The sequence below is a fragment of the Paramormyrops kingsleyae genome, chromosome 23, assembly GCF_048594095.1.
Source record: "Paramormyrops kingsleyae isolate MSU_618 chromosome 23, PKINGS_0.4, whole genome shotgun sequence".
NCBI lineage: Eukaryota > Metazoa > Chordata > Actinopteri > Osteoglossiformes > Mormyridae > Paramormyrops > Paramormyrops kingsleyae.
In genome coordinates, this window is record NC_132819.1 from 6,143,841 (window position 1) to 6,155,902 (window position 12,062).

Sequence of the window (12,062 nt, forward strand, 5' to 3'; positions counted from 1 at the left end):
TGTTCCAAGACCAGCCCCCCTCCCCTCCTCCCAAAGGCCAGCTGGTGGCATGGGTGCCCAGCGGGTACTGGGGTGGGTGCTGGGTGTATGGGCATCACTGAGGGTCCTGCCTGCTGTGATTCTGGTCTGTGCCAGAGACATGTGACTGAATAAACAGGGGATTAGCTGTCGGTGTTTGCATTGGGGTTTCTGCTGGATACCAGGCCTCCATCTCGCCTCCAACTTCCTCGTTTACATAAGTACTTGAACAATGCTGTCACTTCCAATACATCACCTATACAGCAGGGAAAAAAACAGGGATCAAAGAGGATTTTGTGTGTGTGTGTGTGTGTGTGTGTGTGTGTGTGTGTGGGACTGAGAGGTGGAGCTAAATCCTTTTGTCGTCACATGAATGAAACCCTTTTCTGAAGAGTTGCCTTTTTGAAGAGGCGGCAATGAGGACGAGTGAGAAAGGGAGATGGAGGGAACGTGAGAGAAAGAGAGCGAGTTGTGTGGCTCTCTTGGAAACAGATGCCCTGTACTGAGAGCAGTTCATCTTTAATCTCCTGTTTACTCGTGTGCTTTTGTTCTGCCGATTTTGCGAGGAGTGTATAGTCATCACACCCAACCTACAGACTCCAGGCTTTTGTGGTATGAACAGACAAGGGGGGTGGTCAGGCTGAGGGCGACAATGGGGAGGGAGGTGGGGGCACGTGAAATTGTGAAGGAGGGGGCAGCGGTAGGGTGGGGGGGGGTGTGTCTGGGTGGCGGGATTTGGCAGCTGGGATGTGAGACACACAGAAAATCACATTGTGTCCCGGCTGGTTGTCCGCTGACAGTCCGCTTAGACGCTCTTCTATCTGGAAGCTGGACCTCATTCAGCCAGACTTCATTCCACTTCCACAAGTCCTGCTCTTCTGAATTTCCTTTAGTACCATGGTCTCGACAAGCACTCCAGAACAGACATGGTCATTTTCTTGAGTAAGAACATCCGATCTCTACTGTCCATCTTCAAGAAGAAGGGTGAGTACGGGTCTGTCGCTGTCTGTAGATCCGGTCGGTCAGCGTTTGTGCTTGCAAACAGGAAATGATGTGTGGAACTTCAAGTAGACTTTCCTGATCTCAGAAGCGACAGGTTCTGCAACTGACGGGGTGCGGGAAAACCATCAGAAATGGAAGAGGGAAATGGTCAAAGCCTTTTGCCAATATACTTACACCGGTGGAGAATGATGACGATGTTCGGCATTCCTAAGAACGAAGCAATCCTCAGTTTTGTACACTGAGATGTTTATTTTGAGCAGTTGGAGGTGGCTTAAACGTTCTTGACTGCAGGTGACTTTGTGACAGTCAGGAATGGAATTTGTCTAAAAGATACAGATCTGGACCTGGTTTTTTACAATTTCTGTATGATGGTTCTGACCCTGAATCACTGGTATCCATAACCATGAGCTCCTCCCACCCACAATCATGTATGATAGACGTTTCCTCTTGTTGAGACACTGTGTATTAATTAATGAAGGGGTAAATATGCTCTCTGTAACTGTCTCACATTGAGAAATTACACCTGATTGAGCACAATTTCCAGAATTAGATCTGATAATTAATGGATTGTGCTGGTCTGATCAAGGAGCCTAGTGACTTCTGGTCATCTTTCTGAAACCAAAAAAAAATTAATTATATCAGTATTAAGTTCATTATAATGTTTCTCCAATAGATAATGTGGCCCATTTTTTCCATGCCTCATTGCTGATTTAGCCGCCCACACCAAACCAGTCTGGCAGGCATGGATGTTACCATGATTACCTTAGTCACCTGACACCCTGCAGAGAATCACCTTATCTGATTGGCTTACTGGACAATCCCACAGGAAGATACTTGGATTGAAGGGGAGGCTGTTAGGTTCCCTTTTATTTCTTTGGCCATTGAGAGCAGGATACTGAAGACCCAATGAGGGGCTTTTTACCCCGTAGAGGAACTCCGGCCACTGAATGAGGCTCAGTCCTGTTTCGGGGGGCGACCGTTGGTCGGCTGAATTTCACTGTCAGGTGTTCCCTTTCTCCCCAGTTCCCCTGCACAAAAAGTCTCCTTTTCATGGTTTCTGTGGAGATTGTTAGCTAAAACACTCAGACCTGAGATCTGATATATTCCTATTTAAATGTGTCGTTCATAATATAAGACCCTGTCCAGAATGGCTGGAGTTCTGTAGCATTAAGATAATTTACAAAACTCACTCAGTCCACGGGATACGTCTGTAAGTAATTATATGGACTTATTGAGTTTTGGAAATTTAACAAAGGTTCTTCATTGGATTACATGAGCACTGAGTGAGTTTTGGTTCCCAGTACTGTAACTTATGATGAGGAAGCCTGACTTTAGGTCATTGGTGGTCTCACTATCAGTCGCACCATTTTCTTTGTTCCTCACTTAGGCTGGCCAGGCACATCATGGCTTTGCTGCAACACTTTGATTTGAAGGCATTAATGAGTGAGTCAAGTTAATCCCCTTGTCACCCCCATATGGCTGAATGGCCCAGGAGAGATTTAAATGGCACTGATAGGATTCACCTCGATAGAAATATCTCTCCACACATGTGATCATAAGTAATCAGGCTCCCCTCCTTCCTGGTTATTCTGGTGAGGGAGATATTCACTGATTTCATCTAGACCTGTTTGTCTTGTTCTCCTTACATATCACTGTCCTTCATTACAATTGGTGAAACGATTGATGTAATATACCAAGGTAAATACTCAAGAACAATGAAAATCACAGGCCAGTGTTCTGTAATCTGACTGGTTAGCAAAGTAGCCATCCCATAGTGCTTCTGGGCCGTTTTCCTGGAGGCCTCCCAAGGATCTGACCTGGGGGACAGCAGAATACAATCTTGTGAATATAAGTCCCTCAGGAAGTACAGAGCTTAGTTCCATGGACACCTCTTCATTGTTCCTTCCAAACTAATAGGGGTTGCTTAAGTAACCCATTGATAGAGGCAGAGTGCAGCGTTTTTGGTTTCCTCTGCCTCAGAAAGGCTGGTATAACAGGTTTTATCTTTCTCTCAGCTTTAAGGTGGTACTGTTTCAGATATGCGCTGAATGAGCACTTAGTGTCCACAGCTTACAGTCGAGCATACTCTCTGGCTTGGACTGGACTGGGCATACGCATTGTGACTGTAAAGGTCACCCTGTGCCTTTGGAGGGACACACAACTTTTGGCTGGTGCCGCAGGATAGAGGAAAATGTGTGCCGATCCTTAACCCCTTATATGCCAGAGGTGGTTAAAACCAGTCACTGTCAGTGCCGATGGTCTGGTGAAGCACAGGATGGGAACAGACTGGGATTCTGAAACCAGTCCATTGGTTTAAGGCAGCACATTGAAGTGAAGTCACTTTATATTTTGCATCGCATCCATCCCAGCATGGCTTCCTCAAACTGCTTAACGAATGAAAACGAATCATCTTTAGCAGATAGTTAGCAAAGACTTCTTCTATCCTAATTGATGTACATTTCAGAAAGCAGGTTCAGATAGTTTAGGGTTTAACAGCCCTGATCAAGGGTTCAACGGCGGGATTTGAACTGGAAACCTTCCAATAACAGGCTCAGTATCTTAAAACACTGAACCACACTCCACTGGATGAAAAAAAGCTAAAGAACTGGTTCACATTGACCATTTTAGACTCCAGTATTTGCCTATACTTGCTAGTAAAGGCATTAAGGTGGACATCAGTGTCCCAGCCAGGCTGAACCTGAACGTGAGACAGAGAGACCTTTAAGGCTCCCCTCTATTCACCAGCGAAGGCTGCAGCTCCACATATGTGCATTGGGAGTCTCTGTCTCACCACCACCTTCTCTGTCCCTCCTTTTCCCTTACGGCAGCTGCCTCAAAGCCGGAGGATGACCGCAGGCTGACCGTGCACTACCAGGTTTCGCCGCACTACCAAGAGAATGTGTTCATTGAGGGGAGCCGGCCGCACTACCTGCAGGACCTGCACATCGAGGCCCAGGAGGGGCTCAAGAAGCTTCAGCAGGATGGTACGTCCAGCTGGCTCCACCCAGCATCCGCCCCAAAGTCATCAGAGATCATCATCTGTCACAATCTGAACACAGTTTATAAATGGGCTTTCTGTACCTGCGTTATAAAGCTATAATGTTATAATTTCAACAACAGCGATGTTGCATGCTTTATTTTTCACAGAAAAGAGGAGTGACCTTGACTTCCAAGACGGCCAAAGTGTCAGCGTAAGAGTTTTTTTTTTTTTTTTTTAGCTTTTTTTAATTGATCCATTCTTTTTTCCAGTAACCACAGCATGTCAGTATCTATTGTCTTGTAGTATCTTGTGGCAGCATAAAAACAAGAATCTAAAAATGAATATAAAGCATAATCAGTATACTGTGTTTGCCTCCATTTTAGTCATCAGCGGTGCTTCCACCAGGGGGCGATAGCGAGCCACGGGACAGGAAGGAGTCACTGGAGTCTGGAAGCACCGCGGGTGACTCCGTGTTGATGGCGTCCAGGCGATCCTCATTGAGTCGCCAAGGTAATCTATGAGCTCACACAGAAAAATTTTAGCTTTTCGATGCCATGGTCTGACCTAATCTGGTCTCATGTTCTCTCACAGCAGAGTTTCAGTAACAGAGCCTGATTGCATTCTGAACTGAAAAAGCAGCCGCCTTTACAGTATATTATACTCAGGGGCACCCATCATGGGGAAGACAGGGGACTTTGAGTCCCAGGGGGGGTTTCAGTAGAATATTTCAGGGACACACTCATGCCTTTGCAAGGCCTTGAATACACAGCCTGTCTAGTGAATATTAAATCAGGGACTCTGATGTCAGTTTTGTTTTGGAGGGAAAAATCTGCACAGGGATATTAAATATCAAAACCAGTAAGATACATAAGCCCAGTCTCCATGATGTGGTTTTTTAGACCAGGTGGTTTTTTAGACCAGGTGGCACAAGAATTCCACGTATGCTCTCAGTTCTGTCTACAATGCAGTCTCTCTTCTGTGGAGGATGTGAGTTGGGGGTGGGACAGAGTGATATTAAAAGCAGCAACAGACCCCCAGCATTCCAGGGCTTGATCCATGACAGCTGAAGGGCGTGTGGGCCTCATTCTGGAATATGCACACACTTCTCAGCAGTCGCTCTTTACATTCTTTATAGGCTCGACATTCAAGCCCCTGAATCCCACTAAGGTGGAAAGGCCCAAGAAGAGGGGCAGACGCACCACCATCATGGGGATACCTCAGCATGTCCAGAAGGAACTGGGTACAACGAAACTGGAAAACTGTTATTATCCCTCAGGAAGTAGTTTTATACTAAGCTGATCAGTGTTACCCTTAGCCAGTATGACTGCGGCTCATTTCAGTCCCACTCAATTAGAATTAAGCAGACCAAGATAGAATGTGAAATATATAAGGTTTCAGGGAATCTGAAGGTTATGGCCAAAGGTATTCACAGAAATAATTAATTAAGCTTTATATTTATATATGATTTGCTTATTATGGTGTATTAATTACACATTAAATGATGTCAATGAATGTTAATAATTCTTTTGTATCTCATCCAATTTTTTTCCACTTTGAAGGGTTGGAGAGAAGTACGCTGTTTCGTCAGAACATGGACAGACAGCTCACCAATGGAAGAGAAGCTCCTCCTGATGTCGTGGTCATACCAACCGTTGATGGGGACGCCCCAGCGGTGAATCATGAAGGAGCACGAGTCCACCTCCTGGACCTTGAGGTTCTGCAGTCGTCTAAAGAAGAGCGACTCCTCAAACAACACATCCAGGAAGTCTACAGGGATGACCTGGCCCTTGGACGGCAGTTCGGCCATCGCCTGTCTCCATCGCTGAGGCCTAAATCGTTGGCTGTGCCAGGGTTGATCACCACTGGGTTTCTACAGGAGCCACAAGGCCCGGTCATGTCCATATCACCCCAAGCTACCTACTTGTCTAAGATCATTCCTAATGCCATCCTGCCCGTTGCGGTGGATGTGATTGAGATCAGCCGTTGCCGCAGCCGGAGCAGCGTCCGCACGGTGAGCAAGAGCAGCGTGGCGTCGGGGAGCCCAGCCTCCTCGCGCTCTCAGGTCCGTCACGGACCCTCATCTGCCGACTCCAATTGGAGCCACTCGCAGTCCTCGGAGACCATCGTGTCCAATTCCTCCACCATTTCTTCCAAGGGCAGTGCCAGCCACACTATGGTGCCTAATGGCACTGTGAAGGAAAATGAGCAGAGCAGGCAGCTGGCCCCGGACCAGTTGAGCATTGGCAGTGCCACCAGCTGGGTCAGTTCAGCAAGTGCGGGCACCAAAACGCAAGTTGAGTTGAACTCCCATGCCATGCAAGAGAGGGATGAAGGTGAAAGCCAGCGGAGCGACCACTCTTGTGTCCGCAGTATGTCTGTGATGAAGACAAGGATGCCGCCAGCCCCACCCACACGAACGTACTCCCTGCATTCCAAAAATATCAAGCCAGAGGTTACATACTCGGAAGTCAGTGTTGGGAAGATTTCTCGGGTCAACGGAGTAAAGCATGACAACATTCTGGAGGAGGCTCTCTCACAGAACTTGACTGGCAGTGCTGGGAGTCCTACAAACTCTGCAGACTCTTCTCTGGACGACTCCAGATCTTCTGTCTCCTCCAGCATATTAACCCCAGACCAAACAGTCACCCTAGATAGTGTGCTGAGTTCTGGTGAATCCTCTCCACAGAAGCTGGCCTTCCAGGATAATAAATTCGATAGGACCTTGTCTCCTTCCAGCGGTTATTCCAGCCAGAGTGGCACCCCCACACTCTCCGCTAAAGAAATCTGTTTACCTTCCCTAGGAAAGATGAAGGCCAAGCCTGCCAAGCCAGAGCGGATAGGCTCCCGAGCATCGCCCGTTGCCTCAATCTCATCTTCGCTAACTTCCTTGTCATCGGCTATGTCTGAGCCTGTTCACCAGGAAGCCCCCACCAATGGCCTGCCCCCCCATATTCCCAGGGTCTCACACCCCGTTTCTGTAGACAGCGCCAAGGTCAGCCCCACACTCGGAGCCAGATCTGTCAAGGAAGTATTTGACATTCCTCCACCACCAAAAGTCAAGGCACCTTGTCCTCCACCCCCTGAGACGTGGATGCACAACAGACGCACCTTTGATTTGCTTTGTGGCTCAAGCGGTGCGTCCAACAGGTTTTCCATGCTTCAAAAGCAGCAGGCAACGGTCCTCCTGTGTGATCAAAGTCAAGGGACAGCAGAGGGGCAGCAACAAGATGAGGATCTAACTTCAAAGAAGGAAGAGGTGGTAATGGAAAGCCAAAGGGAGCAAGCATCAGTGCAGAACTCTGAGTTTTCTGTAAAAAGTTTCGGGGATCCCTCAGCTGTGAAAATCGAGGAAGGTCCAGTAAAGCAAACTGCAGAACATGTTCAGAAACAAGAAATGACAGAACCAGCCAAAGATCAAAGTTTAGATGGTGAAGTTCTGCAACTTCACCAAACAAACCAGAAGAAGGAACAAGAAGATATGGTAATAGTAAAGAAAATGCCACCCCCGGTCATGAAAAGGAGTAGTTTAATAGCATATAAAAAAGAGAACCTTAAAGCTGAGGAAAATCTGCTGGCTCAGATGAAAATGGTCCCTCCAGAAGTAAAAATCCATAGTTCCCCTGAAGAAATATTTACTACCCAGAAGGAAGATGCTAAGGTCAAAGATCCTGTTGTAGGTTTGAAGTCAACCATGCAGATTCTTCTAGTGGAAGGTCCCAAACAGGTTGGTATTTCTCCACCTCCTTCCCCACCACCCTCTCATCAGCCTCCCCCTCCGCCATCGAAAAAAAGCCCCCCCATCGCAGTGCCCTCCGTTTTCCAGGAAGACCACCAAGAGACTCCCACAATAGAGTCATCCTGGCCTCCTCCACCTCCTCCACCCATGGAGGAGAATCCCACACCAGTCTTTGAAGGGCAAGATGAACTGGACTTTCCCCCACCTCCACCACCAGTTTTTCAGGAAACCCTGCTTGATGTAGTGGATAATTTCCCAGTAGCTGAGATTCAGAGAATGTCGGGCGCCACAGAGGAGAGAACAGTAGAGGAAGAGCCACCTGAAGAGTTGGCACCCTCTACCCACATGGGGACAGCATACGAGGAATGCCGAACCCAGGTTGTAACCCATACTGGAGGAGATGTGACACAAGAAAGCACAGGCTTATCATCCACCTTCGTCAACCCTATCACAACAGAGGTCCAAATCCACTGTTCAACGACTCCTTTGGAGATGAGGCCAACTTCTACTGTAAGTCAATATTCAGAGTCTCAGGTTCCACGGCTGTCATCTCCTCTACCAGAGGGTATACCTCCTCCCCCACAGGAAGCTCCACCACTACCACCAGCTACCGTTATCCAGACTGATCCACCTGCATTTTCTCACGTCCCCCATGCTTCCATACTGCTGGGAGAGAAGCAAGCCACTATGAGCTTTAAAAGAACAAGTATCACAAACCGAGATGGCAAGGGTAAAGACCAGCAGTCTCGGAGCAAGACTACTCCTGTACCCAAGGAGGATGCCAACATTCCACTAGTCACACCCTCGCTCCTCCAGATGGTCCGTCTACGATCTGTCAATGTCAGTGATGATCAGACCACAACCCCTACAGAGAGCATTAACCCAACTGAGAGTAACAGCTCCAACGAGGACCAAAGCCAGACCCAGACATGTAGCCACAGTGTTCCTCAGAAGCCCATTCGAAAATCATTGTCCATGAAATCACCTCCACCTGTAGGGACATCATCTTCCATGCGGCTGCAGGAAGCTATCCGAATGAAGACAGCGGCCATGAGACCAAAGGAAGGGCTCCTGGCCAGGCCCAGCCTGCAATCATCTGGCAGTGTGGAGTCTGGGGCAGTCTCCCCACGGTCACCAGACGGGGGTGACATTCACAAATCTCCTGCCTCCACTGCCAGCTTTATCTTCTCCAGGAGCACAAAGAAAGTCGTCATCGAGACACCCACTTCCCCTGAGCTTCAATCCAGCCTCAAGCAGAACCTGGCAGCAGAGCTTATGCAGATCACGGACTCAAGTTCGGTGGCTGCTAATTCATGCGCTCAGACTCAAACCAAGAAGCCAAGCAAGATACCACCACCTGTTGCCAGAAAACCAGAGTATGTACCGAACCAGCGGGAAAAATCGATGAGCCAGAGTGCAAACGTGGAGAATGCCAACGGACATACAGGAGGAGTGCGACCTGCAGGTCAGCAAGCACAGCAAACGGATGGCAATTAGAGTAAGACCACGTTCTTTTTATTTAATGCATTTCATAATATTAAATTTCTGTAAACATCCTTCTTGAAGATGATTTGCATATTGACAGAGAAGCAAAATAATCCACAAAAGTGATTTGAGCCACAGAATTTTGAGCTTTTTAAGATTCCCAACATACACTTCAGCTAGAACTTTTTTTTTTATTTATGCCAACGCTTCCTGTCCCATCCATCCCATCCATCCATCCATCCATGCATCTATCCATCCAGCTAGCCAGCCCACCATAGGCACCATTGGGCAAATGCCTAGGATATATCCTGGACAAGATAACTTAGACAACTCGTTATTTAAGAAACTTGTCCTTGTTTGGCAAAACGGTAATATTTATTTAGTTATATTTCTTATTTAGTTATTCAAATTACCCTGTAGCCTATCATCAGCTCTCCCACTGAGGAAGTGGCATCCAGTTGTGATGATTTTGCTTTAGTCTGTGCTAATGGATGCCAGATATAAACTTGGCTCTCTCATCTTCTCCCTTCTCCGCAGGTAGTCAAGAAGATGGAAGTGCGGTTGGAGTACCACCAAGCTTGTAAACAACTGCACGTCTTTTTGGAGACTAGCCAGCAAGAAATTTGGAGAGAGACTCTAAAGAGGAGTCAGTTGGAAATGCTCATTGCGAGGAAGTCTTAATCAAAGCCTTAGCCTTAAGTGGCCTGCATATTTATGCAAAAATGGTGTTTATATTAATTTCCCTTGATTTTATAGCTTTATTTTGAAACATTTGTCTTTTTAAATTGTTTCTGTTCTACAAAAGCGCAAGTAGAAACCCCTTGAGTATGTTACTCTGAATATTGTTTTTTCTTTTTAATTCCATGGTCTTTATGACTGTAAGCCTGCGTTACCACCTAGTGGTCATGATGGGTAGTAACCACTACTGCCAAGTTTTGAAAACGGCCCAAAATTTACATTTACACATTTAGCAGACTCTTCTGTCCAAAACGACGTACGTGATACATTCCAGAGGTTGGATATAAGAAGAAAATATATTAAAAGCATCACAAAATTAAAGATATCATTACAATTAATGCAGTATTCCTTTTTGGAGTGTAGCTGAATGACTACTTATTGCATAATTTTCCATTTGTATTTTTGGTTCCAAAAGTATGCAGCTCTATTTTTCTCATTTTCGGTTTTACAAGCTTTCAGTCATTTACTGAAGAAATAAACACCTGTTACATTTTTTGCTATTTTTTTGTTTTAAGTAGGTTGTGCTTAACAAAAAGGGATACTTGCGTAACAATGTGGTAGAGCTGTCAATCAGAAAAGCACTTTAAGTAAATAAGCTGTATCAGATCTGTTGCATTCGCAAAGGCAATGATTACAGAGGGTTTCCAGTAAAAAGAGAGAATTGAATGAATCAGCTGCTTCTTAGTACAACTTCCAAGACTTTATAATGCCTTAATGCACTGTTACTCAAAAAAATGTTGGCATCAAACTGGATGTATACAGACATATAAATTTAAAAAGTTTTCAAAATTTTCTTCTCTTTGTAGTTTGACTACTTTCTTAAAATTCGTATGTCTCTTGTTCAATCAATCTACTGCTGTTTTCAGGTCAATTTTTGTATGTTTTTTTTTTTTCATTTCCAAAAACTGCAGTTTAGTTTAGATTTCTAAATATTGAAACACAGGCTGCCCTGATGATGCCAAAGAAACTCGCCCCACCTAGTGTGACACAGCTGTACTCACTGAGAGAATGTGACAGCCCACATAATATGGCGCAACATCAAAGCTTTGTCTAGGTCTGTATTTGAGCTGGACTCCCTGTTGTTTAACGCGGCCAATGCCCACCAGTCCTTCAGATAACAGCAAGTGACCACCTGGGGTTGAACTTCACTCCTGGCTCTCTCCCACACCAAGTGACCTTTAACTGAGCCTGGTGGTGACTAGACACTGTAGACAGTGCCTTCGGGTTAATCCGTTATGTGGATGAGAAGCCAATTATCGCAATCCAAGGCCCAGTGCACCAGGGTCCTCCAGTAAAATTTCTCCAGACAAAACAGCAGAGATGCTGTATCCTTTGCTATAGATAAAAAATCAATTTTTTCTACCCTAACCACTACTTTTTTGTTTTTTTTGGACTTTGATGCCTCCTTGCACAACTCGCCCTTCTGAGAATCACTTAAGTGGAAAAAGGTGATCCACTGGATTCCACTGGATGCAGTCAAGATACCTTCTGTCTCTGATATTCAAGTAATAATGATATTATGGTTATGATTACACATAATAATGTACAGTTGCTTTGTTTAAAAAGAGCATTATAAATAAAACATTAGATCCCACAAGGTGTCATTTATTTGAAATGAACATTAAACTATTTGAGGATGAGAGCTGGATACAGAGGATTCCAGCTTAGATGCTGTTAACAGGTAGATTGTGGATGAAAGGAAATGGTTAACATGTCTGTCTTTGTGTTTCTCTAGCTGAGGGGTGGCATGGTGGCGCAGTATTTAGCTCTGCTGCCTCACACCTCAAGGACTGGGGTTCAAGTCTCTGTTTGGGTTCCATGTGTAGAGTTTGCATGTTCTTCCCATTTCACAAGCCCAAAAACAAGTGGAGGTTAACTGGAATTCTCAAACTGCCCATAGGTGTGAGTGTGCCCTATGATTGGTTGGTGCCCCATCCTGGCTTGTTCCCTGCCTTGTCCCCATAGGCTCCAGACCCCTTATGACCCTGAATAGGACACCTGATTACAGAAGATGGATGGATGGATGTCAGATCATGCATGAGAATGCTTGGTGACTTTGAAATCTCTGAGCAATCCCAGAGTATCCCAGAGCTGTTTGCACAC

At 45.9% G+C, this 12,062-nt stretch overlaps 1 protein-coding gene across 4 annotated transcripts in view; it reads left to right on the forward strand.

The window, feature by feature from the left end:
* Positions 1–11,556, forward strand: part of nhsl3 (NHS like 3) — a 50,099-nt gene extending 38,543 nt beyond the window's left edge. For 3 of the 4 annotated variants that reach the window (XM_072706010.1, XM_072706011.1, XM_072706012.1), the window contains 6 exons: positions 3,849–4,004; positions 4,168–4,211; positions 4,384–4,510; positions 5,136–5,240; positions 5,560–9,201; positions 9,759–11,556. In XM_072706010.1, the coding sequence (XP_072562111.1) occupies positions 3,849–4,004; positions 4,168–4,211; positions 4,384–4,510; positions 5,136–5,240; positions 5,560–9,201; positions 9,759–9,805 (4,121 nt within the window). In that variant the 3' untranslated portion in view covers positions 9,806–11,556. Of the gene's footprint in view, positions 1–3,848; positions 4,005–4,167; positions 4,212–4,383; positions 4,511–5,135; positions 5,241–5,559; positions 9,235–9,758 lie in introns of all 4 variants that reach the window. The other variant, XM_023831975.2, reaches the window with a different exon arrangement.
* The last annotated feature ends 506 nt before the right edge of the window (positions 11,557–12,062 follow it).